The 24,695-nt window shown below is 37.8% G+C and overlaps 1 protein-coding gene and 1 non-coding gene across 4 annotated transcripts; both read right to left on the minus strand.

Moving 5' to 3' along the window:
- Positions 1 to 216: 216 nt before the first annotated feature.
- On the minus strand, positions 217 to 19,050 carry LOC121862205 (DDB1- and CUL4-associated factor 10 homolog). Of its 3 annotated transcripts, none has more exons than XM_042360309.1 (7): positions 18,499 to 19,050; positions 17,792 to 18,063; positions 12,004 to 12,117; positions 10,649 to 10,846; positions 9,408 to 9,579; positions 6,341 to 6,550; positions 217 to 4,290 (listed from the first exon to the last, which is right to left on the minus strand). In XM_042360309.1, exons 2-7 carry the CDS (start codon positions 18,016 to 18,018, stop codon positions 3,076 to 3,078), a joined length of 2,136 nt encoding a protein of 711 aa, XP_042216243.1. In that variant the 5' UTR covers positions 18,019 to 18,063; positions 18,499 to 19,050; the 3' UTR covers positions 217 to 3,075. The 3 variants fall into 3 exon arrangements, with proteins under 3 accessions (XP_042216243.1, XP_042216237.1, XP_042216247.1); XM_042360303.1 differs by having other exon boundaries at positions 18,314 to 19,050; XM_042360313.1 differs by having other exon boundaries at positions 18,972 to 19,035.
- Positions 7,718 to 7,789, minus strand: Trnaa-cgc. The gene has a single exon. It is a non-coding gene; the product is annotated as a tRNA-Ala (tRNA).
- Positions 19,051 to 24,695: the final 5,645 nt, after the last annotated feature.

Consider the following 24,695-nt stretch of genomic DNA (forward strand, 5'->3'; position numbering starts at 1 on the left):
AATTGTGCTACTGATGGGTGTTGTTGGGTTGCATGAGGTGACAGGAATACCAAGTTGGATAAGGAACATCTTGTGGAAGAGAACTCCATTGCAGAACACATCTGTTAGAGCAGTTTAAGTGCATAAATGACGTCAACTGAAGGAAGGCTTCGCGTGTGTGCTCTTCACTTCGGCCACCCTGCATCATATGGGAAAAGGCATATTAAAGTGAAAATATAAAATTTAGAAAATACTTTTTACTAATAGAAAGACCTACTTGATACAGACAACTGTCACTGTAGATGATAGAATGACTCCTCTACTTCAATTACACTCCCCGTTCACTACCGGTACTGTACATCAAGTGAACTTCAGTAATACACCGGTGTTTGTAGTTAATTTCTCCAAACATAAATTATTTTTCTGTTCCAAAATGTAGAGTTTTCCAAAAATACAGATGTTGGGTGGGGACAGACTACTACTTGGGAGCAAAGGTGATGAATAGCAACCAGAATTGCCAGAAAGACATGTCAGTGTAAAAAGTGCATCACCAAATTAAACAGATAAAAAACTGGAGCATAAATGACCTTAAAATTTTATCTACCTATCTATTTTTATATTGTCTTTATTCTTATTCCTCCTTCACTCTATGTGTAGGGGGATCAACAGAAATAACAACCTCAAGAAAAAGGGGAATATTAGGAGGAGAGAAGGGCACAAGACTAGTATAAAGAGCATAGGGCAGTACTATAAATACATATACAGTACAGTATATAAATACAAATAAAAAATCAGAAATCCCTAAAGACTAATGAAGAGTCAACACAACTAACCTTGGAGTGAAAAACAATGCTCTAGCTGACATCTTTTACTACCACCTGACCTTACTGAGCAGTGACATCCCTGGGCTGGAGGGAATTAGTGATGACAAGAACCCTTACCATAGTGGCTGGTCAAATGGGGTTCTAGTTTTAATGGGTCACTCTCTTCTACTAGTCCTCAACCTATATACTAACTAGTAATAGGATTGAAGACCCAGCCCTAAAGGTTCCAATCCTAGAGGTTACGTTGGCGTCCTGTATTTCCTACGCAGAAATAACCTCACTTAACTTCGCCCAGCCCAGAGCAATATAATCACACCATGTAGGCCCACACAGAATACACTATACAGTAAATAAAACCTACCCCGAGAAAACAGACGTTCTAATTCTATAAGTAAACAGAAAAAAAAAAATATTCCATTACAAACTGACCCTCTTCTCATGTCCATTTCTGAAAGTACAGTAATAGGGAAGATGCAAATGAAAGACTTGATAGGCTAAAACAAATGAACATATAATTGAAGCAGATTAAAGGGGAAACCTATGATAAACAACAATTACAGTGGTCAAAAGACAAATAATAATAATAATAATAATCTGGGTTCGGAGTCTTAAGAGGTCCATACATCAAATCTTCCTCATAACTGGTGATCTGAGAATGCATCTAACTGGCTCACTGAAGACACGATACAAAGATGGAAGCCTATATGACATCAAAACTGCACTTGACACTTTGAACAAAACCAGAAGCGTCCTCTTGTCTCCAGTTATTAGGATCTAAAGTTTAACACAGAAATCTTCAATGATCTGGATCTTGGGTCACAGCCCATCCAACTCCTATAAAATACTTGACTAAATGAAGTGTGGTGGGTCAATATAGATTCTAAAACAATACAGTACAGGTGTCTAGTTCCATAAATGTACCTTCGTGTAATTCTTTTTATGTCAATTTAATAACAAACTGTCTGCAGTGGTTATCAAAAGCTGAGAATATCGTCTTGATAGTGATTATGTCACCATCTTAAGTATGTTCATCCTAAGCTAAGTATTGTACTTCATTTTAAACTTGGAGATAATATGAAGCTAAGGACATCCCCTACTTTAATTGTGCACATCATCACCTTAAACTGAGTACATCATCATCTTAAGCTGAGTACATCATCATCTTAAGCTGAGTACATCATCCTCTTAAGTCAAGTACAGTCATCTTAAGATGAGTATGGCAGCACCTTAAGCCGAGTATACCCCTGTATAGGCATCTTAAGCTGAGTAAAGATCATCTTATGCTGAAAACATCTTCATTTTAGGATGAGTACAGATCATTCTAAACTGACCCCAAAAAATTATAGTTGCATTTATTCATAAAATGGGACCAAATAATTTTTCTAATTACAACATATGTCTACAAAATGGGAGCAAATATTGAGTACAGTATTGATGACATTAGAGGATGGTACAGTCTCACTCGACCTACCCAAAACTGACTGACTCCTGGCTATTTACTCACTCAACACATGCCCATCAACTGACCGATGCATTACCATTTACTGCTTAACACATGATCATTTACATTTACTGCTAGACACATGACCCTTTACAGCTTAACATAGGACCATCTATTGATTTGACACATGACCATTTACTGCTTGACATATGACCACTTATTGACACATGGCAATTTACTGATTGACATCCAGCTGTTTACTGACTTACTCTGGGCCATTAATTGACTCAACACATGGGGAATTTAAACTGACACATGGATCTATCATCTTAAATACTGCTGCTGCTGCCTGTTTCAAATAAGGAAGACTGGATAAGAGAAGCAACTAGTGAAAAAATTACCTCTAAAAATAACTGACAGAGTGGTATATATATATTTATATATATAAACTGTGTAACAGTCATCATCTGTGGTATATAAACTGTTGACAATCATTGGCATACAAACTGTGACAATCGTCATCTGCTAGGCATGGGCTACACCACACCATCAAGGACTTAGTCTTTTGGGCTGTGAAGGCTAAGTTAACAGTCAGGTAATACATAGAGCCCACACTGTGCTTCATTTAGTATTTCATGTCACTTTGCTGACTGATTGTTTCAACTGACACTGACTGTATATTTCAACAAATTTCCAATACACTATACAGTATAATCTCTTTAGGTAGGAAAACACAAACTGACTGACAAAACAGCTGCACAACAGTGTTCAAGCCGTGGCAGCACAGAAAGAGACAAAACACTTTTCACACTATGTGCACTTTTATCTTCACTAGAGAACAGGCTGGTGCCAGACAATTTTACCATTAAGACAGCCTGAGACTAGAAGGCAGTGCGTGGGGGAGAACTTGGTACTCACAACACAGTTTGAATGACAGTTACTAGTTGACACATCATAGAGAGTCTGAGGGGTGTCTTTGACACATGTGGAGAGTTCTGAGCAGTTCTGATCAAACATCATGAGCCGCACACCATGAGCATAAGGAGAACATATTAACCGTCCATCAGAATTGAAGCAAAGTTCTTTGATAAAGCCTCGACCGACATTTGGTTCTTCGATATAGTGCGTTAAGCGTGGTATATTTTTAGCAATCTTGTGGTTGGGATCAACAGTGCGGTAGTATCGTGGATAGTTTTGTCCGGGACGTAGTAACAAGATTGCCCTGTGATTGCCTGAACCAGTTCTAATGTAAAAAGCATTACGAGAGTCGATAGCATTGCCTGCAGTTCTTTCTGAGCCTGAGTTTTCTCTTGCAGAGTCTCTGTCTCTTCTGTTACGCACACTAAAGGTCATGTTACGGCCGAGGCGCTGTAAGGCTGGTGAGGATCCCTCCCCAGCATTGTTTGCTGAGGAGCCTTCCCCTTCCTCTCTGGTAGATCGCTGCTGCCTCCCTTGTCGAAGTCGCTGCTCCTCCCGACGTTCTCTTATGTGTTCCAGAGCCTCGAACACATCCATCGAAGTAAACCTGAACTGTATATCGATTCCTCCACCTCCTCCCCCTCCTCCATTCCCTCCTACAGCAATGCCTGCACCATCTACGACTCCAACACCGCCATTTCCACTTGAGCTAGCCCCATAAGACCCACCACTCCCCACTCCTCCAGCTCCACTGGCACTTCCTCCTCCCCCCCCACCTGCTTCACCACCTCCCCCCCCTTCACCACCACTATCTCCACCACCCCCACCATCGTCACCTTCATCTCCAGGACTGTGTCTCAACATTATCTCCACTCTAGGGCTGAACCTCAATGACAGGTGAAGGTTTCCACTTCCACCACCTCCTCCTCCATCACCCCCATTACTACTACCACTACTGTTACCACTTCCCCCACTCATCTGTCTGTTCTGAGATGATATTTGCACTTCTGGTTCACTTGTTGATGGAATATCATCATAAGGTTCAATGTCTTCATGTCTATTTTCATCTTCATCTTCATCCTTACAAGCTGTTACTCCTAGTTCCTGGATGTCATGAACACAACTCCACTGAAAAACAGATCATGCATTATAAGATGTACGTATATGACAAGGCTGAGTAGTTTTTTTATACATATCTTTTCATATCTAGGTTAAGGCACCATCATTTGTGACAAAATGGCCATAAAACACTGATGATGATGAGATGATTGTGATGTTCATGTTTAAAATAAACGGTACCACCATTACCAGGTGTATATGTCTAGGTTAAATAGTTTTTGGGTACATTTCTATTCATACCTATGTTAAGGTACCACCTCTATAATTCTGGTACAACATGGAAATTACTGCAGCTGCATTTTGTACTTAATTCTGTATTTGCACTTATTTCTCCCCCCCCCCCAAAGTAAACCATAGGCATATGAATCTTATACTGCTCCTAGGTGTGTTATTACCTTGAAACAACACACAATATGGGTAACTACTGTATACAGAACTAAAATTAGGTAATCAATAGAGGATTTAACTATCCCTGACATAATTATTTGGTCAAACTAAGACAACAGCTACCTAAAGTAAATGATGATGGAAAATGATGATTCTTGAACTTGGTCGTGAATTCATGACCTCAAGTGATGCTTCAACCAAACACCTATACTACCACTTTAGACGAGGATAAATTTTCAATCACTCAATCATCCAACCACAAACCCAGATGGCAGACCCAAATCCTAATGTGTCCATTTTATTTCAGAACTGGCCTATAGAAATGAAAAATGTTAGTACTGTACTTTGCATAAGGACTACAGATATTCCAAGAGCTGCTCCAACGATAAATGAATTAAAAGTAATAAATGTACTCTGCAAGAAAAAGCCGACTCAAAATCGTTGATCTTCACTAATGTTTGGTTAGAAGACTCAAAGAGGATGTGAGGAATCTGATAATCAAAAGGGCTGTGTTGTTTATGTACAGCAAAACATTATAACTAGCAGTACAAAACACAGCAACTACAAGATATGAAATAAATAAAGTGATATCTCCATTAGCCAGAACAATTGGTGCAAAGCACTTCCGGGAATGACAGATTTCCGGGTAACGAGACGACACTCTCAAAGCTGTAAAAAATCTCTCATCCCAGAATTTTCTGGGTAACGGAAAATGTTTCTCAGAAGTTCCAGAAATAACCCATTATCTATACATCTTCTCTCGAAGCCCCAAAAATATCCCAAATCCCCGGAACTTTCCAGGTAATGGAAAAATGTTCTCAGTAGTTTCAGAAATTGCCCATTACGTCATCTCCTGAACCCGGAAAAATATCCCCCATCCCCGGAATTTTCCAGGTGCTGGAAAATTTTTCTCAGAATTTACAGAAAACGCACCTGATTTTCATCTCTCAAACCCGGAAAAAAATTCCCCATCCCCGGAATTTTCCGGGTATCGGGAAAATTTCCTCAGAATTTCCGGGAAAATGTGCCCCTCGGAAAATCGTTCCCAATGCAGGAATTTCTGGAAAATTCCGGCTTTGGGAACGATTTTACAAGAAAATTTCAATTCCGTCTATCGGAGAGTTCCGGGTTTGAGGGATTCCGGCTAACGGAGATATTACTGTACTGTACACATATCTTTGGAGTTCAAGTTTGTTCTTATGTCAAATAAATGAAAATTTTCTTCCCTAGGAACAATTTGAACATGACCAGACATCTACTGAATCAGCTTTGTGTCAGCTGGCAGCAGATATCAAATTGAAATTCATTCATGCAGTATTCTTATTCCATTTACAGCCCTGTACAGTAGAGGGACTGTAAAGCACTATGGAGGCCAATACATGGGTTAAATAAATAAAGGTATTAAAATGCTTTAGAAGGACAGCTGTGTATGATTGTGCAGCAATGGTGTCAAATGTTTAAGATTATACATGAAAATCCACACTATGTCATGAAACACAGCAAATGACAGTTGCCCATATGCTCCGTCAGCAATGGTAGGTCAGCCAAAAGTTTGTTCAGTGAGAAAATGAGAGTCAACCAGTCATCTGTATGCCAGGATTAGCATTCATAGTGCTGGTGCTGTAGCTTAAGGTCTGTTAACACAAACCTAGAAACAAACTGGTCAACCCACCTCTGATGAATCCTCCATTGATGTGTTGCGGGAGAGGACGCACCAGCCTTGAGGGTGAACCTGCAGGGAGTGGATGACTTCCGCTTCATTTAATGGTGGAAAATCTGAGATGAATTCAATTCGATTTCGCTGGGCATAGAAGAGGTGTGTGAACATTGCAGCTTGTGGGAGTGGAGTGTTGGACAGCTGCATCAGGCGGTACATGTTGGGCTGTAAACATTATACATATAGATAAATACACACACACAGACATCAACACAATAAAATAATCAATATCTTACCTATCTCTCTCTAACATAAGCTGAGTTAAACTTCCCAAACCTAACACAATTTAACATAACCTAACTTAAATTCACCCAGCCATAATGTAAAGTCCAAAATACAGTACAAGCAAAAAAAAGAAATTATACAGTATACATGGATATACTGTATATACACAGACTTGTCACGCAATGCCCTTAATAGAGAAAAAAAAACTAAAATTTATGAAGAAAAGATAGTACAGTATTATAACATTTGTAATAAACTATGTCTCAAAATATATCTTTTCAGGGAACACAACATCATACTCCCACTCCCCCTGTGCCACCACCTCTACAACACTCAACAGATCAGATGTTTGTACTGTATGTATCAAATGCACCACAAAACAGGCCAATAGCTATTACATTAACAACAACAATTAACACACTAGAAATTATTGTATTATTTAAAGTTCCAAAAATCCAGAAGCTATTTTACAAAACACAACACCAGATTAGAGAAACAGTTGTATTAATAAAGCAACATAAAAAAGCCATAAATATGAGATTACCGACACTTCTGTAGAAACTCAACGCCAAAACCTTAAAGCCATTATATTAAACACAAAATTTTGGAATACAGAAGTTACTGTTTAATAGAACAACACCCAGAAACAAAAGGAATTCTAATAATAGAAGAGACCATAGCAAATTACAGTACATTATATCAAATACTGTACAAAATAGTAAAGAAGTCATCACCAGTATTAATACAATAACCAACACAACAGATGATATTACAGTACAATACCTAACAGACCTGAGAATATTGTACTAAATAATAATAATAATAATAATGGAAGCCCCTCGATATCGAGGATGGCCGGCCCAAGGGCCTCCTAGGCATGAATTTGTTAAGGTGTAGAAGCTGTCGTCAATACAAAAACCACACCCTGAGTTAACAAGCTGCTGTATGACCCATTGTCAAGGAATAGTCAGAGAAGACTGGACAACTCGTCAACTGCACTGGCTAACCATTACCCTGGAACACGATCCGCAAATCAATTAACATTCAGGTCCCCAATTACTGCTGGGTAGACAGAGGCAAACAGCATAAAGAAACTTGCCCATAGTTTCACCCTGCCGAGGATCGAACTCGGGTCCGCTCGCTTGCGAGGCGAGCATGCTGACCATTACACCACAGGTGTAATACAACACTCAAGGGTCTCAATACTACTGTAATAAATACATGGTGCAACAGTAAAAATCTGAAGGTAATATACTGGAATAACCACAGAAATAAAAGCTGACCTACTCATAAATTCCAGGAACTATGGAGGAAATTTGCTTGTCTGGATATTTTACGGGAAGAGTTACATCAATATTAAAACAGTCGAATTTATTATTTATCAATTCACAGTTCACTTATCTAAATAGTGGCTGTAACCACTGTCATGTGATGTCATAACTTTTGTCACCTCACCTCACACCTGCAGGGTATGAGTGGAGGCAGCCCTTGACAACCTCACCTAACTACCACCCCTGCTCTGTATAATCTGGTGTCAGTGGCAGTAACCCTTATCATGTGAGGTCATAACTCCTGTCACCTCACTTCTACAGCCTCTCAGCTTGGTGGTTCCTTTAAAATGTTGACAACTTGACACTGACTGACTAGAAGCAGTTTGGTGGCTTAATTTAGAGATAAATTACCTGCACCTGACATAGGTCACTAATCCCGATACAGTACGCTGATGACAAGCGGCCCATTGAAAGACTTCCTAGGTTAAACACGTGTTAGGAGTTGGGCTCAGGCAGCACCTGACAAATTCCCGTCTAGGTTTTCCTCTCAATATATTAACTTGTCTGCTGGGCAAGTGTTGGGCACATGGACATGAATAATCACTTGCCCAGCCCCTAGTCTGGGCACACCTGGGTTGCCGTGCAACTGCTAATCTGCACGGCCTGTTACATGTATTCATGGAATAAGCTTCTAATAGAAAATTTTCATTCTCAAATATTGGAATCAAACTCCTAAACTAGCTAGTTCAGCATATCTAGTTTTCAACAAAAAGAAATAAAGATCAACGATTATTATTTATTAGTTTTAAATTTTGCCCCAAATCTGTATCACATACAAGTTTGTTAGCAGCAACTGTACCAGTTAACTTTTGTAAAAAAAAATTATACTTCGGAACAGTAAAAAAATGTCCTTTGAGTGACTACCAGTGACTGTTATCAAAGGTAAATTAATGAGGAAAAACAATCAATTTTATTGGCATTTCAAATTTTAGAAAATTATAAGACACATCACAAGGATTACGTTATTTTCACCGGGTCATTCACAATTAGCAAAATAGGGTAAACTTTGCAAAAATCATTGGTGCAGCTGGTCATAACCTCAGAGGTAAATTTCCATTGCCTACAACTGGCTGATCCTCTTAGTGGCAGTGAACCTGTACACAGATACTTAATAAACAATGGGCTTGGACAAAATATTTGCACACAACTGTACACTAAAAAATATATATTTCTTGGTGGTAGGAACAGATCAGCCATAAAATTCCCTGTTAACAGTGAGAAATTATACCTGTACACTGCATTTGCGTAAAGTCAAACATACGATACATATACTCTACTCCTTAATGTCTTAAGTTCTCCTACAAAAATAATCAGGTTATGCCTCCAATTAAATTTGTCTGGCCCTTCGAGGGTACAGAGTCACTGCCAACTACTCCTTTTTGATAAGGGCCAGGCACCCAAATGATTCTTTAATAAACAAGTACCAAAATATATATAGAACACAGATCCAGATGATGTGAACCTACCTTAAAGTCATGGAGGTCCTGTGAGAGGTGTTCCAGACTGAGGTTGTGGACCAGCACCATGTAGCCCCCTGTAGTACACATCACCAATTTACTACAGTCTGGGCTCAGTCTCATTCTCATCAGCCCCTGCATTTTGAACAGCTCCGTCGACAGCAAACCTTCTTCTGTGTACCTATGAGGCAATGCATTCATTTTTAAATTCAAACACACTGGATATGACATTTTTCCCAGCCAGTAAAACTGGTAATAACTGTAACATTATTTGGGCTAACAAGACAACCAAAAAACACAAACAAAAACGTGACATAATACAATTTACAACCAACACTATGCCGAGTCTATGGAATGTAATTATTACTGAGCAAAAATCAAATCTAACATTCAGATAACATAACCATTATATCCCTCAGAGCAGAGTAGATCTTCCAGCCAGTTTGCTGACCCTTTAAGCTTATGACCTTCAAAAACCACACACGAGACATCATTCAATACTTAAGGTATGCAAACCAAGTTTCCAGTTTGTCTTCAAAATTGTAATACTTGGGGTATTCAGGAGTGAACACACTTTTTGGGTTAATGTTGGAATTTTTGGAGATTTGTTTGTGATCTGTTTTTGTGTGAAGATGCAACACTAATGGTGTGATTCTAACTTAACCTGTTCCAAGGCCTTACTTAATACTCCAGGACACCCTACACACCTAAATGTCCTGCACCCTAATGTTCGAGTCATGGTGGCACCCAACACACCTTTCTCAATTCAACCAATAGGTAAGAATGATAACATCATTTGCATTTTAATATAAAGAATGTAAATCATGTAGAGATGAGATAAAACATATGTACAGTATAAACAGACAAAAGTAATATACTGTACAGTATAAAGTGTCCCTAATGATCATCACTAGTGTAAAGAAAGATAATGAAGGAGGATACAGGGTTAACACATTTATAATAATATATTGGCAGATTAAACCAACCAACTAAACTTGAACCATCTTAACTAAAAAAAATTCCACCCTTAGGTTAGGTAGATTAGGTTTGGTTGGTTTTGCCTGTGATCATTAATGGTATTATCAAAAAATTCTTGGCAGACAATGAAAGGTCAACTATTGTATCACCAGCTTTAGAAAATAATTAATTTAATTAATTCCATAACTAATGTGTATCAACTTGAATTTGTGTCTGTTAATTTCAACCATCAACCCAAAGTCTTGTGCATATTGACCCACCACGCTACTTACCCATTAATATCCCATCCGAGGATTTTTCCGTCAAAGCCTGAAGTGACCAGGATGCCGTCAGCAGCAGAGTACTCGATATTCTTAACCCAATTGGTGTGGCCCTGGAGGAGACGGATGCGCCTCTTGAGGTTGCGAACGTCCCACAGTGCAACCGTGTGATCATCACTGCATGAAGCAAAAACACGAGAGTCTAGGAACCTGAAATGAAAATGAGCATGTCACTTCAGTAATGACAAAATGGCAAAAATACTTTACACATATTTACATCTCCTACTGATGTTCTCCAACCTGTATCTTCTTATTATCCTTCATAATCTTGCCAAGTATGTAGAAACCTCCAGAAATTGCCCTGTACTGAAAGGTAAAAAATATTGAATTGACATTACTTATCCTTTCCAAGTTGACCTGGCCCGTAAGCCACACCCCCCATCTATAGCCACAAGTAGCTAATTGGTTCCCTTGAGCGTTTTACCTCTCCCCCCGGACTGGGCATATATACTGTAACCACATATTTATATTGACCTTTTATGATATATATTTAAAATTTTCTAACATCCTCTCTGAAGTGCTAATGCCTTGAAATCATTTGCATTTTGATAGTACATATAATTAACATTATTTTAGATAATAACAGGTCTGTTTATCAATTGCACACACATTTAGTTTGAATTTTCTAGGAACAAATCAGCTATTGGTATAGAAGAGGGGCATGACTTACGGGCCAGGTTTGTGTGGAAATACTATAGTACAGTACTGAATATGGGTGTGAAGCATAGACTGTAGAAGCACGAGGAAGGAGTAAAGTAGATATGACAAGCTGAAAATAATGTGTGCAGCAAAGAGGTTGTACTGGGGTGATAAGGACACAAGGAAAGAATGTGAAATAAATGATTGGTAAAAAAGTGAATAATTTAGAGATAGATGACAAGAGGAGAGAGAGAAGAGAGTACCAAGGAGATGGAAAGATGAGGTGAAATATGCACGAATGAGAGGGGGACGGAAGAGGACAAGTGTATCAATGACCAAAGACACAAGTGCTGAGTGATCATATGAGGTGGAGTTGAAGCTGAGGTATGTTACTGAGACTGTGTGAAATAGCAGAAGTAGACCAGGTAGATAATTGGGGCCTTGGTGTGTTAGGGGAGTAAAATACCTTGACAGACAATATCGATTACAGCAATGAGAATAAAGAGAGAACGTAGACTTTGTGTGTATGTGTTTGCTCCTGTTTGAAGGTCTCAGCAGCCCTATATTACAGTGCTAATAGGAAAAGACTTGAATGAACACGAAATATATATTTTTTTTCCCACTTCAAAAAAGTATAAGAACTCATACACTCGGTAAAATATACTCACTTGATGCAATTTACACAATTATCATGTGCATGTGGTATGTGATGAATCTGACGTCTTGACAGTGGGTCAAACACCATGACTGCACGCTGTTCACACGCAGCAACCAGGTGACTCCTGCAACCAAAATGGTGGGAAATAAAATCTAATTTCGGGAAAGATCTCCTTTTTTTCTGATAACCATCCGAATACAGTACGAGTCAAAACAATGACCCCTCCCCACCCCCCCCCCAAAAAAAAAATTAAGTTCCAGCTGCTATGTCTGTACCGGGTAATTTAGGGATGCACTGAATAGAGATGTCAGATTTGTCAGATAGTTTTAAAAAATCCAGCCCAAATTATCCTCTTAGATAATTTAGTTTCTGTTGATTTTTATATAATTAGGATAAGCTAATTGTAAGCCGACACCTTCACTCCTGCAGTACAGTACAGTAATCTAATACCTCATGTAGTTCACAATAAACATCATTAACATCACCTCCTCAATCAACATCTTTAAATGTTAGATTCTGCAGCAGCCACATGTGTTACCTGTTTGACTTCACTCACTCTGTCCCTCCATAACTTACCCTTATTATCCAAATGTTTGGTATCCAAAAAATTGCTTCCCTGACAATTTTATCCTTACACCTCTTTTTTCACTATCTGAAAGCAATCCTCACTTAACTGAAAGATGATCTGATTGAAGATTCAAATCACCCCCAGTGGTGAGCCCTGACCACCCTCTGATTAGGTAATGTACCAAATGGACTTACCGGTAATATTTTTAGCTTAGCATTTACAGTAGCTACAGTACAAGGTAGTTATGTAATAAATTACAGTACAGTAATTACTGTAGGTACCCGGTATTGAACTAAATTACAATAAAGTACTGTACAGTAATCTCTCCATTAGTCAGAATCTTCAATCCCCAGAACTGTATGCTGTACAGTATTACCCAGATTTTTTTTTTGAGCATTCTGGGAAAAATCTTTCCATTTTGGGTAATCAAACAAATTTCCAAGATATTGCATCAGCGCTTTTCAAGAAATTTTCAAGAAAATCTCTCCATTCAGAGCATTCGAATGAATTTCTAAGAGATTGCATAATGTTTCCGACATGGAGACGTGTGCCGAGGACATGGCTGGGTAGACTCAAGAGTACATATGAGCTAAGATTAGTTACTATCATCATGTGACTGCAATGTATGCCTATGATTGGCTGATGTATCTCACAGCCTATCTCCTCAAACTCTAGCATCATGACACTTTTAGTTTACACAGATTGCATATGATCTGTGTTGTGCAGTACAGTATATTACTGTACCAGCATATAATCAGCCAAGAACACCATTAAAGCATTGTTTAGATGTATAAAGTGATTACAGTTATGTATACTGTACTGCACATTCAGTGTGAAAGTACCGTATGTAGCTACAGTACTGTATACAGTATAGCAAAGTGGACAGTGTATGCCTACTGTGGGCTAGTGTGTACAGGGTGTATGTACAGTATGCATACAATGTGAGTACAATCCCTCCTTCATGGAGGGAGAGGAGAGTGATTTAGCAACATCTATGACAGGAGATGGTACAGGACAAAGCTAGGTCATCCATAGTATATTATCATATCACCATTCTGACCTGCCTACATCACCAACTCTAGATGACAGTATATGCTGGTGAGTACAGTACAGTATGTACAATACAGTAAAGTGTATACAGTACAGGGTAGTACATTTTGTTTATTTACAATATATTATGCATGTACAATAGTCTTTGCATAAATAAATACAGCTCTGAGTCTGTCTGACTGCAGTCTGATGTAGAAACATTCACCAGTGGCCGGAAAAATTCCGGGGATGGGAAAATTTGTCTCAGTACCCACAAATCTCTCAAATCCAGAACCGCTTTGCACCAATTATTCTAGCTAACAGGGAGATTACTGTAGTTAGGTAGGTTTTTTATTAGTATTCATGAAGAAATTTAATTATCTTTACGTACATTATATTAATAGGGTTGTCTTGTCATTTGCAACTTAACCCCATTTTCCCATTTATTTATTATGTTCATTTTCCCCATTTATTGTTATTTGGTATCCGAAAATTCAATATCTGAATGGTTTTCAAGGAATCTAACCCATTTAGATAATCAGGAATACCTGTACTTTATTAATTCCCGACTAAAAACAAATATTTTAGTATAGTCATGACAACTGCATTGTTTAGCTGAACTAGAACATACACTAATAGAGATAGCAGTGTCAGTCATGGTTGCCAATTGCTTCAACAACCATAAGATTGTAGTGACTTCTATTTCACCTAAACACCTCTAAAAGTTCTTAAGCAATGGTCTGGCTTAGTTACAACATTTTCAAAGGACTGTGACCAGAGTATCTAGCAACAAACTTTGTAAGATTTAGGGATATGAACCGGCAGGGAACTAAAAGGAGTAAACATAATTTTATGGTACAGGGTACCTGGTGTCTGCAGTCAAGACCACACCAAAACCAGTTATGGGATTAAACAATTCAAAGCTAAAACTAAATAATACATAACTGATGAAATTAAAGAAAGAGAAGAGAGTGAGTTACTATATTTCAGTACTGTACTGTATATTATTAGCCACAGAATGTTGTGACCCGCCAGCCTTTGAAAGTTCAAGCACAATGTAATGCTCATTGAATTTCTCAAAAAACTTCCACTATTTCTCCTGTAGACATAGAGAAGAATGTAATGTGGCAGTAACTGTTAACACAGCAAAATACTATAAAAATAAGATAAATTAAAACTGGCCAAGGCAAAAATTTACAATAACTATTCTGAAATTTTTGACAGTGTCACATCACACATGAATGAAGAGGTACTAAGCAACTTTTATTCAATACAAAATTTGTAGACCACAAACCACAGCTTAGCCATGATACTATGTATAATAAGGCGGCACCTTTATTGAGATTTACTATATGTGACTGTCAGGAAAAATAAGATAGCTCCCCTGTATTTCACTCATATATATATATATATATATATATATATATATATATATATATATATATATATATATATATATATATATATATATATATATATATATATATATATATATATATATATATATATATATATATATATATATATATATATGCAGTATTCTGTTAATAACACTTTCCTAGATACTGTTGATACGAAAAATGATTGAGGCATTGTGACAAATCAGTCATTAAAGGTGGTGCAACAAGTGGGAGCAGCAGTGACAAAAACAAATCAAGATTTTGGAATTATAAAGCGTATCTTCAAATTCAAGAACAGGAAAATGCCCCTTCAACTGTATAAATCTCATATGCACCCTAGTTTGGATTACTGTATACAAGCACGGTAACCTTACCTCCAGACAGACCGAACATTACAGTAAAAGTCCAAAAATCGGGATGCCAAAAATACGGACTTTTCGAAAACTCAAACTTTTTTTTTTGCGGGCTTTTGTGTGTGCGCGCATGCGTGAGTGCCACAGCTGCACAGCGACAACAAGCGACCACGCGGTCGCCACTTTAAAACAAGCAATCAAACTGTGACAACATACAGTATGTAATTTTGAGTCCTACCCTTTTCATTTACAGAGTACTGTACAAGTCCATAATAATGGCTCCTAAAGTAGATAAACTTCGTTGTGTGAAGAGAAAGAAGAACACGTTGAAATTGAGTGACAAACTTGAAGTAATTAAGAAAATAGAACGTGGTGTGAGCAATCCTGTTCTAATGGAAACATACGACATTGGAAAGTCTACAATTTATGATATAAAAAAGGCAAAGAATAAAATTCTAGAATTCACAGCTTTTTCTTTAAAACTGCTCGTTTTGATAAATGGAGCATGCTATATTTGCTAATGAATAAATTATCAAAATGTACCTGTTCATCTCTTCTTTATTCCTCCTTAAATTTGAATTTTAAAAGTACTGCCTGAGAATCTGGAAAATCAGAAAATCCGGACTGACCCAATCCCCAAGCAGTCAGGATTTTTGGACTTCTACTGTATTCTGAAACTTTGTCATCTCAATTATCCAAGTACTGTACTAGACTGAGGGCCTTAGGACTAACAACCTTTCAGACAGGGCAATATATGGCAGATTTTATGAAACATTAAAAATCTTAAAATGGATGGAAAATATGAACCTGGGCTACGGTATTTCTTTGTGATGTCACGCACCACCAACACGAGGGGACATAACTACAAGCTCACCAAGTTATCATGCAGAATGAACATAAGGAAATAGTTAATTCTTCATACAGGGTGGTAGACCAATAGAACAGTCTACCAGCTCAAGTTGTGGAATCGAGAACAGTACAGGGCTTCAAAATAGCCCTAGACAAAATTATCAAGAACAATAGATGGATTCTATACAGGCCACTGGCCTCCTTCCCTCGGCAGGGCCACCTCGAGTTGGTGGTCATGAGATAAATAGGGTAAAACAATGAAAGAATAATTGGAATACTGTACAGTACTGTACTGTAAAGTCCATGGTATTGTTTTGCAGTAAATTAACAATTCTGCTCTATACTTTTGGTAATTAATCATCCTTTTTATGTTTTCAATACCAAAAACATTCTTTGTTGAGACAACTACATAGTAGTGTGTCCACAGTGTTATTGTACAGAGGCAAGGTCAATTTGTAGTAGTGCACTGTTCTTTCTTTGAGTATTAGAAATATGTGTATAAAAAACATAGAAAATCACCAAAAACCATCCAAACCTAACCAAACTTAACCTAACCTAATCACGGGGGTCGGGGCAGAGTCCATTCCTGATTAGGTTAGGTTAGATAGATTGGTGCACTAATATAAAAAAAAACCAGAGGCAGCTACGTTCAACATTTGCATTTAATTCTAAGTCCAAAAGTCCTGCTTCTGGGCATAAATGAGGGGGGCATATAAATTGGGTTTGGCTAGGTTAAATTCTGAAATATAAATATAGTATAGGTACCGGTACCTAACAAAACAAAAATATAGATATCGTAACAGACAGAAACTGATGGTTAGGTTAAGTTGTTGTAAATTTTCTCAAAAGCAGACTTTAAAAAATCCAACAATGGCTTTATTCTACTAATTGTCTGCTTTCCAAAAAGCCTTAATTCTATTCCTTGTTCATTCCGTTCAAAGTATCTTGAAAAATTCACCCATCACTAAATTAAACAATAATGGAGGAAATTCTTTTCTCCAATAGTTAACAACAGCCAGAAGTCTTTTAACTTTGCTGTAGACCAAAAACTTTTTAAGAGATACTAACGAATGCTAACAAAATTTGCTAACATACAGTAATAAGAATTCAGAGCTTAATTCCTGCTAAATTCAAAATTCAAAATCGTTCTTTATCAAATCATCAGTGTCCATAGGTCATAGCCTACTTAAAACTGTGGCTCAAACATAGTACTAAATCTGGCATATAAAAAGAGTGTACATGTATATGCTAAGTCAGTAAGGTAAGATATGGTTGATTCTCTTCATTCAAACACACATTTCCCTTGGTGATTCATGGATCTCTCCAAACAGGTTGTTTTTAAGACTGTTGGGGAAATATTGAAATGTCTCATCTGTCAGCCACCTGATTATGTATAACATAATACTGTACAAATATCAGCACAGGGGTATTCCATCAAATATTTATGTTTACATTCACAGTAAAGTACTAAAGGTTGGTCCGATTTTCTTCATATTTACTGTTGTAGTCACCCATCATTACGAGAGTGTCATGCATTAGACATTCACCCAGACATGTACTCAAAGACATAAATATATACAGTACTGCTCCATCACTCACCCGTCAGGGGAAAACTCAAGATTGAAGACGCCACCATGGCCAACAAAGCCAGTCTTGGGGTCACTCTCACAGGGGTCCCATGAGGTGCAGGGGATCATTGAGGAGTAGAGTGATCGCCTTATGCCAGACTCCCAGCCTAGGGTGGCCCTCAGACCAGCCTCCCTCCGCCTCAGCTCATAGTCAGGGAAGCAGCTGCCGTACATCCTTCCTGTCTTGACTTTTGGCATCTTGATGGTGACTTGGAGGTTTTCTGAGTTTCAGGATACCATTTGCTGCACCACAGTGTCAGAAAATAAATATTTGAAGCCAAAAATAACACTTATAAATATATATAATATAGACTAGAGTAATAGATTTAACACCTTCAACTTCTATATGTTCTTTCTGACATAATTCAAGGTTAGTTGTGAAGTTTTTACTGCCTCAGGTGAGTTTTCTGCCCTGGAGTTTTAGAATATCTGTATTTAGTACCTAACACAAAGGTCAGAGGAGAAGATACAGACTTAATGAGTTTAACATTACCTTCAGTTCTCTATGTTCTTCCCGACATAATTTTCGGTATTTCTGGAGTTTTCATTTCCTCAGGTATACATTTTCTGCACTATTGTCAAGAAATAAGTCTTAAGAAGCAAATATAAGACTTAACTGAGAAATATTTACACAAAATCACCAAAACAATTCATTCAACTTCCGTACGTCCTTCTCACCTTAATTTCTGTCATTTCTGGGGTTAAGTTGGGTTTTCACCTCCTCAGGTCTGCACTTTCTGCTCAAAAATTTCGTTAAATTAAGTAACTAAGGCCAAAATAAGGCTTCAACAATAAGAATTTACACCAGATGAGTGGGACGACACCTTAACTTCCGCACATTGTTTCAAATATTATTTTCACCACTTTGAGACTATATATCGTCTTAGATCAGCATTTTTCTACTCAAATATGTCGCAAAATATATCTCTGTGTTCGAAAATGTGTCGAAATAGTCCTGAAGTAGGCTGAGACTACAAGAGTTTACACCAGATGAGCGGGGGACGACACCTGCAACTTGAGTACATCCTTGTCGAATTAATTTCCGTCATTTCCGAGTCATTGAAGAGCCCTTATATTATCAGCTACACATTTTCTGCTCTAAGGTGTTGTAAAATGGGTGTAATATGTTCCAGAATGAGGTAGAGAATCACAATTTGGGGCAGCTGAGTAGACACCACCTTCAACTTTTCTCTGCCAACAAAAACTTTCCAGGCGCAACCCAAACAAAGATTTCTCACAACACTACTGAACACTCTTATCTTCCTTTGACAGTTTTACCTTTTCTACACCTTTTATTACGATTTTTAGATTTATTTTTCATTCCATTCTTATTATTTTACGTTCTTCCTTTGTTATTTACATAAATATTGAATAGATTTCCCATAATAAAGGATAAATACCGCGAAATTTAAAAATCCTATTTACAATTATACTTTTTTTATCTCCTTCCTAATTTAAACAAAGTATTTCGGGCATTTTATTAGTTTTACTTGAATAATTATATGAATTTATTAACCATTTATATATGTAATTAGATTTCATATAATACATGATAAATACCGCGAAATTTAAAACTACTGCTTACCGGCATGTTTCGAGATAATTTCATCTACTGTCATACTCAGACATTCACATTCTAAAGTAATTTTTTAATCCTAGTTTACTTACAGCAATTCAAACCAAGTCTTATATATTTACATGACTGTAAGATAGATCATCCAATCTCATCCAATTTCTTGCTAAAATAAGAATAATTTTAAGTAATATCTTTATTTTATTATAATATTTGCAATATACAGTATCATTGTTATAGATTTACATAATAGTAACATTGTTGTCCCGTAATGGAAAACAGATTAAGAAATTCAATTCGTATCTAGTCTTGATTTTTAATTGTTGATAACTAGTGTGTACTAAACGAGAATGACCGGTTAAAGACACAATATTTGATATACCTATATATGTGTTATTATAGCCTAGTCTAACCTAATCCTAAACAAGTCTAACTTAAGAAATCCTAACTTCACAAAAAGAAGCCTATCTAACTTAACCTTGTTTAACCTAAAAGTCAAGCCTGACCTAAACTAACCATGCTTACCTAAGTTAACCTAACCTAACATAATCTAATCTAACTTAATGTAATCCAATCTAATCAAGCCAAAGGAAGATTTCAGGTGTTGGTGGTACAGCGGTAACGTGCATAAGTCTCACCAATATGTCAAGGGTTGCAAAGCGCTTAAATTCCAGATAGGATTTTAATCTTTCTTGTAGTTGATGATAAAGGAGAAAAAAATGTGTTACCAGCATAATCTTAGGGGTTACTCATAGTTTTCCTACTGCTCAGTAATGGGGAAAGAAGACCCTTGTACTGAGACCTTTAGTCGATAAAAGAAGGCTACAGAATTGATGAATGAACTCGCCTCCAATGTTCTCTATGTCGCAGTAAGAAACAGTTTTAGGGCAAACAGCCAAGGAACATCCTCCAGCTGGCCGTGCTCTATTGTTTGAACAACACGTAAGGCTCAACATACAGCCAGCACACACACAAGCGCTTGAAACCTCTTTGTTATACCAGATGGGTAGAACGTCATTACAATTTTATTCCATGATATGCTACCAGCCATTATATTTAGTTTGCAGGGAAACAGACAATGAAGATGCAATCGCAAAAGCAGCATGCTTACTCACTGCCCTCACTAAATTAATTTTATTGTTGCCCTCGAATCTTGTATATTGGTGTTTGGTATTACTCTCCCTCTATCTATCAACTTCAGAAGCCCGATATGTACCTAATGGCTGCAATGGAAATGGTTTCATCTGCCAATAAAACTATTGGCAACTACAGAGATACTTTCAACACCATGGCATTAAACTTGACTGAAGAACTGGGTGTTGAACCAAGTATTTTAAGGGTTGTAGGCGGACAAACAAAGAGACCAAACACCCCTGCCGACTCTTATAAGTGTGATTATTATCGTCGTAATCTTATCCTTCCATTTCTTGATTATTTGAAGTCGGAGCTGGTAAGACACCTTACTCCTCATCCGTCATCCGGGTATCCAACTTCATCATCTCTTGTGCCTAGCAGCAGTATTAAGAGATACTCAGTGTTGCTAAAACCTATGAATTTAATTTGGTGTGGCGTGAGCGAAGGAGCAATTGTGTCACTTGCTTAATGTGCTCAATGCATAACTAGCTGTGAGGCTACCCTTAATGTGAAAAAAAACATAGGAAAAGAACGATTGGATGGTTTGATCGTATTAAGGGCTCCATTGTTATTTTTTTATTACCGTTAAACATTGGAAAATAAAATATAAAAATGGCGATCAAATTACACCGAGACTACATAAATTAAATACGTGCAATTAACACCAAAAATAAAATCATATATATGTTCTTCCGATAAAAACCCTGTATTTTTTTCCTCGTAATTTAAGATGAGAGAAAGTATATAGTTAAGGTACAGTATTAGTGTATTTATGAGTGAGATATGACAAGTGAGGGGGTGTAAGGAAAGGTGTGGGAAGGTAGGGTACAAGGAGAAGTGTGTGGGGGTGAGGTGTGAGGTGAGAGAAGTGAGGGGTGTGTGGTGTGATCGTCATAATCTTAACACAATAAGAAAATGTGGCATATTGTGTCCTTCCGTCATCTTCCCACCTACCTCCCTCTTTTCCTCTCTACTCCATCCCTACCTACCTCCCTCCGCCTCACCCTCCTTCCCTCCCCCTCATTCCCATCCTCCTTCCTTCTAGAGACAACAGAGTGATCGACTAGTTTAAGTAAGATTGGCCGCAAGGTTCCTGGCATCTTAAGGGCCTTCTGAGTATGTAGTGAGCCAAACGGGCCCCAGAGTTAAATACCCCGACCCTAATGAGCCTCACTCTGACCAACTATTAGGACTAAGGGCCCATTACGATTAGGATGGGACTCTAATCTTAATTGTTAGGTTGGGTTGGGGGCCTATTAAAGATGGGGCCCACTAACACTGGGGCCTATCTGAACCTTGGCTTCATATTTTGAAGGTTTCTAGTATATAAATTTTCCTTAAACTTAAATGTGTACATTTGAGATATATATAAGTGTGCAGTACATATTTGCAAATTAAACCAATGAACTGGAAAAAACCCATGTTTTTTTTAACAACTACGAATGATGCAATTGTGTGATTTTTACGAAATGTTTCCCAGCAAAAACGAACTCATTATTTATTTATTACACAATAGGTAGACGATCACTGGGGCAAAGGAAGTACAGATGACACTGAATCATCGTAGAAAGGCGTTGAATGGTGAGTGATAGATGGCTTAATATGTTATTATCGATGAGAAGTACTTCAAGACCCGCGCTCTCTATAATCGACTGGCCTTCGTCGTCATGGTAACTCATAAACACGTGTAAACAATAACACATGGAATAAGATGGCGAAAGGGAGGGAGGATGAGAAGTAGAAGAAACAAGAGAGAAAGAGAGAGAGAGAGAGAGAGAGAGAGAGAGAGAGAGAGAGAGAGAGAGAGAGAGTAAGAAGAGAAAGGAAAACTAGAAGAGACGAAGAATAGGAAGTAAATAGTGAGAGAAGGGAGGAAAGAGAATAATAGAGAAAATATTTATAGAAAGAGAGCAAGAGAATTAGACAGGGGAAGCAAGAAAGCAGTCAAAGAAGACACGTGGAGAGAGAGAGAGAGAGAGAGAGAGAGAGAGAGAGAGAGAGAGAGTTAAGAATAGGTATAAATAAAGATATATTGAAATCCAAAAGACGAGGAAAAGAATAAAAACAATACAATAAGTTATGTATGGAGGACTTGTTGGGAAAAAAATATATCAGTCAAGCGAGGCGGGTGTCATGGGTTAAACGAGGAAGTGTCCTAAGTTAAGTGTGAGTGTCATGGGTTAAGCGAGAGGATGTCATGGGTTAAGCGAGGGGATGTCATGGGTTAAGCGAGAGGATGTCATGGGTTAAGTGTGGATGTCATGGGTTAAGCAAAAGGATGTCATGGGTTAAGCAAAAGGATGTCATGGGTTAAGCGATAGGATGTCATGGGTTAAGCGAGAGGATGTCATGGGTTAAGGGCGGAGGTAACATGGCGCCAATCACCCTCTAGTCTAGAGTTTAAAGCGTCATTATTGATTACATTCATCAATATACATTTTATCTAAGCAAATAATGACCTGACGATGGTATAATAATAATAATAATAATAATAATAATAATAATAATAATAATAATAATAATAATAATAATAATAACCTAACCTAACATCGCTTAACATAATGTATCCCTAACCTAACCTAACCTAACCCAATGTTTACTCAAATGCTGTGACTGGGTAATTCGTCAATGTAACAAGCCGTTCATAACTGTTGTAACAATGTTTTTTTGGGGGGGTGGGCGCTGTAACAAGTAGTTGGTAGCCGCTGTAACAAATACTAAAAACAAGACGTAACGACCAGAAACATAGTGTGCTCAGGTGATTGACGCTAACCACTGTACAAACAATTACAGTAATGATGTGGTATCGATCACCCCGAACACCTTGTTACCGGCCGCGTCTATACCTCTCAAGAACCGCCTTTAATATTTTAGTGGCGCGTTTGAGAGATGGCATAGAACGATGACCACTAACCTAACGCCAATCACCAGCACTTGTCGGCACCTGTGGTTCATATATGACGCTTGTAGAGCACTTGTCGGCATTTGTGGTTCATACGTAGCATTTGTATAACACGTGTGGCTCTTCTGAGACACCTATATAGCACATTTTGTTCAACTGGAGCATTTGTATAGCACTTGTGGTTCAACTGTGACACGTGAAAAACATCTAAGAGGCATTAGAATAGTGAAACTGGTTCCCATAGGCTTGGCGGCCCAACCAGGCGAGTGTGGATACAACTGCACACTGTAAACTATTTTCGATGCACAAGGAGACAGCGTCACCGGCACTACACTTGACCTCTTTCACTTCCCCAAATGTAAAGTTAGGTACCCCTTGACAGCTGGATGTATTTAGGGTCCCCACCCCCCCCAACGCGAATGAACAGGGACTATAGGCTGTCGATATGAAAGAGAAAAAAGAGAGATAGAGGAGAGAGAAAGTGAGTTGGCATTGTCGATTTATTTCACAAGCAAAAAAGCAAAACAAAATAAAAAAACAATATTCACTTCTTTACCAATGCATTTGATCTCCTGCCCAAGTTGAGTGTATCGGTCCGTTAGTTTATTGAGTGCATTTAGTTACATTGTATACTAAATGCTCCCAATAGTCTATTCATTATTATTATTATTATTATGTCATCTACAAGCGTCGTAAAATATAACCTAATTATTTATTTATCTATTAATTTTACCTTGGGAAGTAGGCCAAGATAGTTATGTATGGGCAATAAATTTACTGAAAGACAGATATAATTAAATAAAGAAATAGACAGAAACACAAATACAGCATATGGATAGATCGAACAAGACTTTGAGGAGAGGATATGAGTATAGTAATGAAATCCCTCACCTGTCCTGGCCAATAGTGAAGTAAGACAGCAATAACGTCACTGCACTTCGGCGACGTCATAATACAGTACTGTAGATAGGCGTCGTAGCGGTGACGTCACGAAGTCCGCAACCTAGCAGCAGCATCGAGTCAAGACAGAGAAGACATTGCAGTATTACCCAACCAACACTCGAACCAGTTGGACGTTCCCGGCGCAACATACTGTAGATCACCACAGAATTTAGTGATTTTTATTGTTGTCGTAGTGATGATAGTTTGAGAATTATTTGGAAATAATTTATTATCGGTACACAATTAACGAAGATGTTGTACGTAGATATTAAATGATAAAGACAATGTATTTTAGTAGAAGGTTGGAGGCATAAGTTGATTCAA

This window comes from Homarus americanus, unplaced genomic scaffold (assembly GCF_018991925.1).
Source record: "Homarus americanus isolate GMGI-L3 unplaced genomic scaffold, GMGI_Hamer_2.0 scaffold40248, whole genome shotgun sequence".
Classification (NCBI taxonomy): Eukaryota; Metazoa; Arthropoda; class Malacostraca; order Decapoda; family Nephropidae; genus Homarus; species Homarus americanus.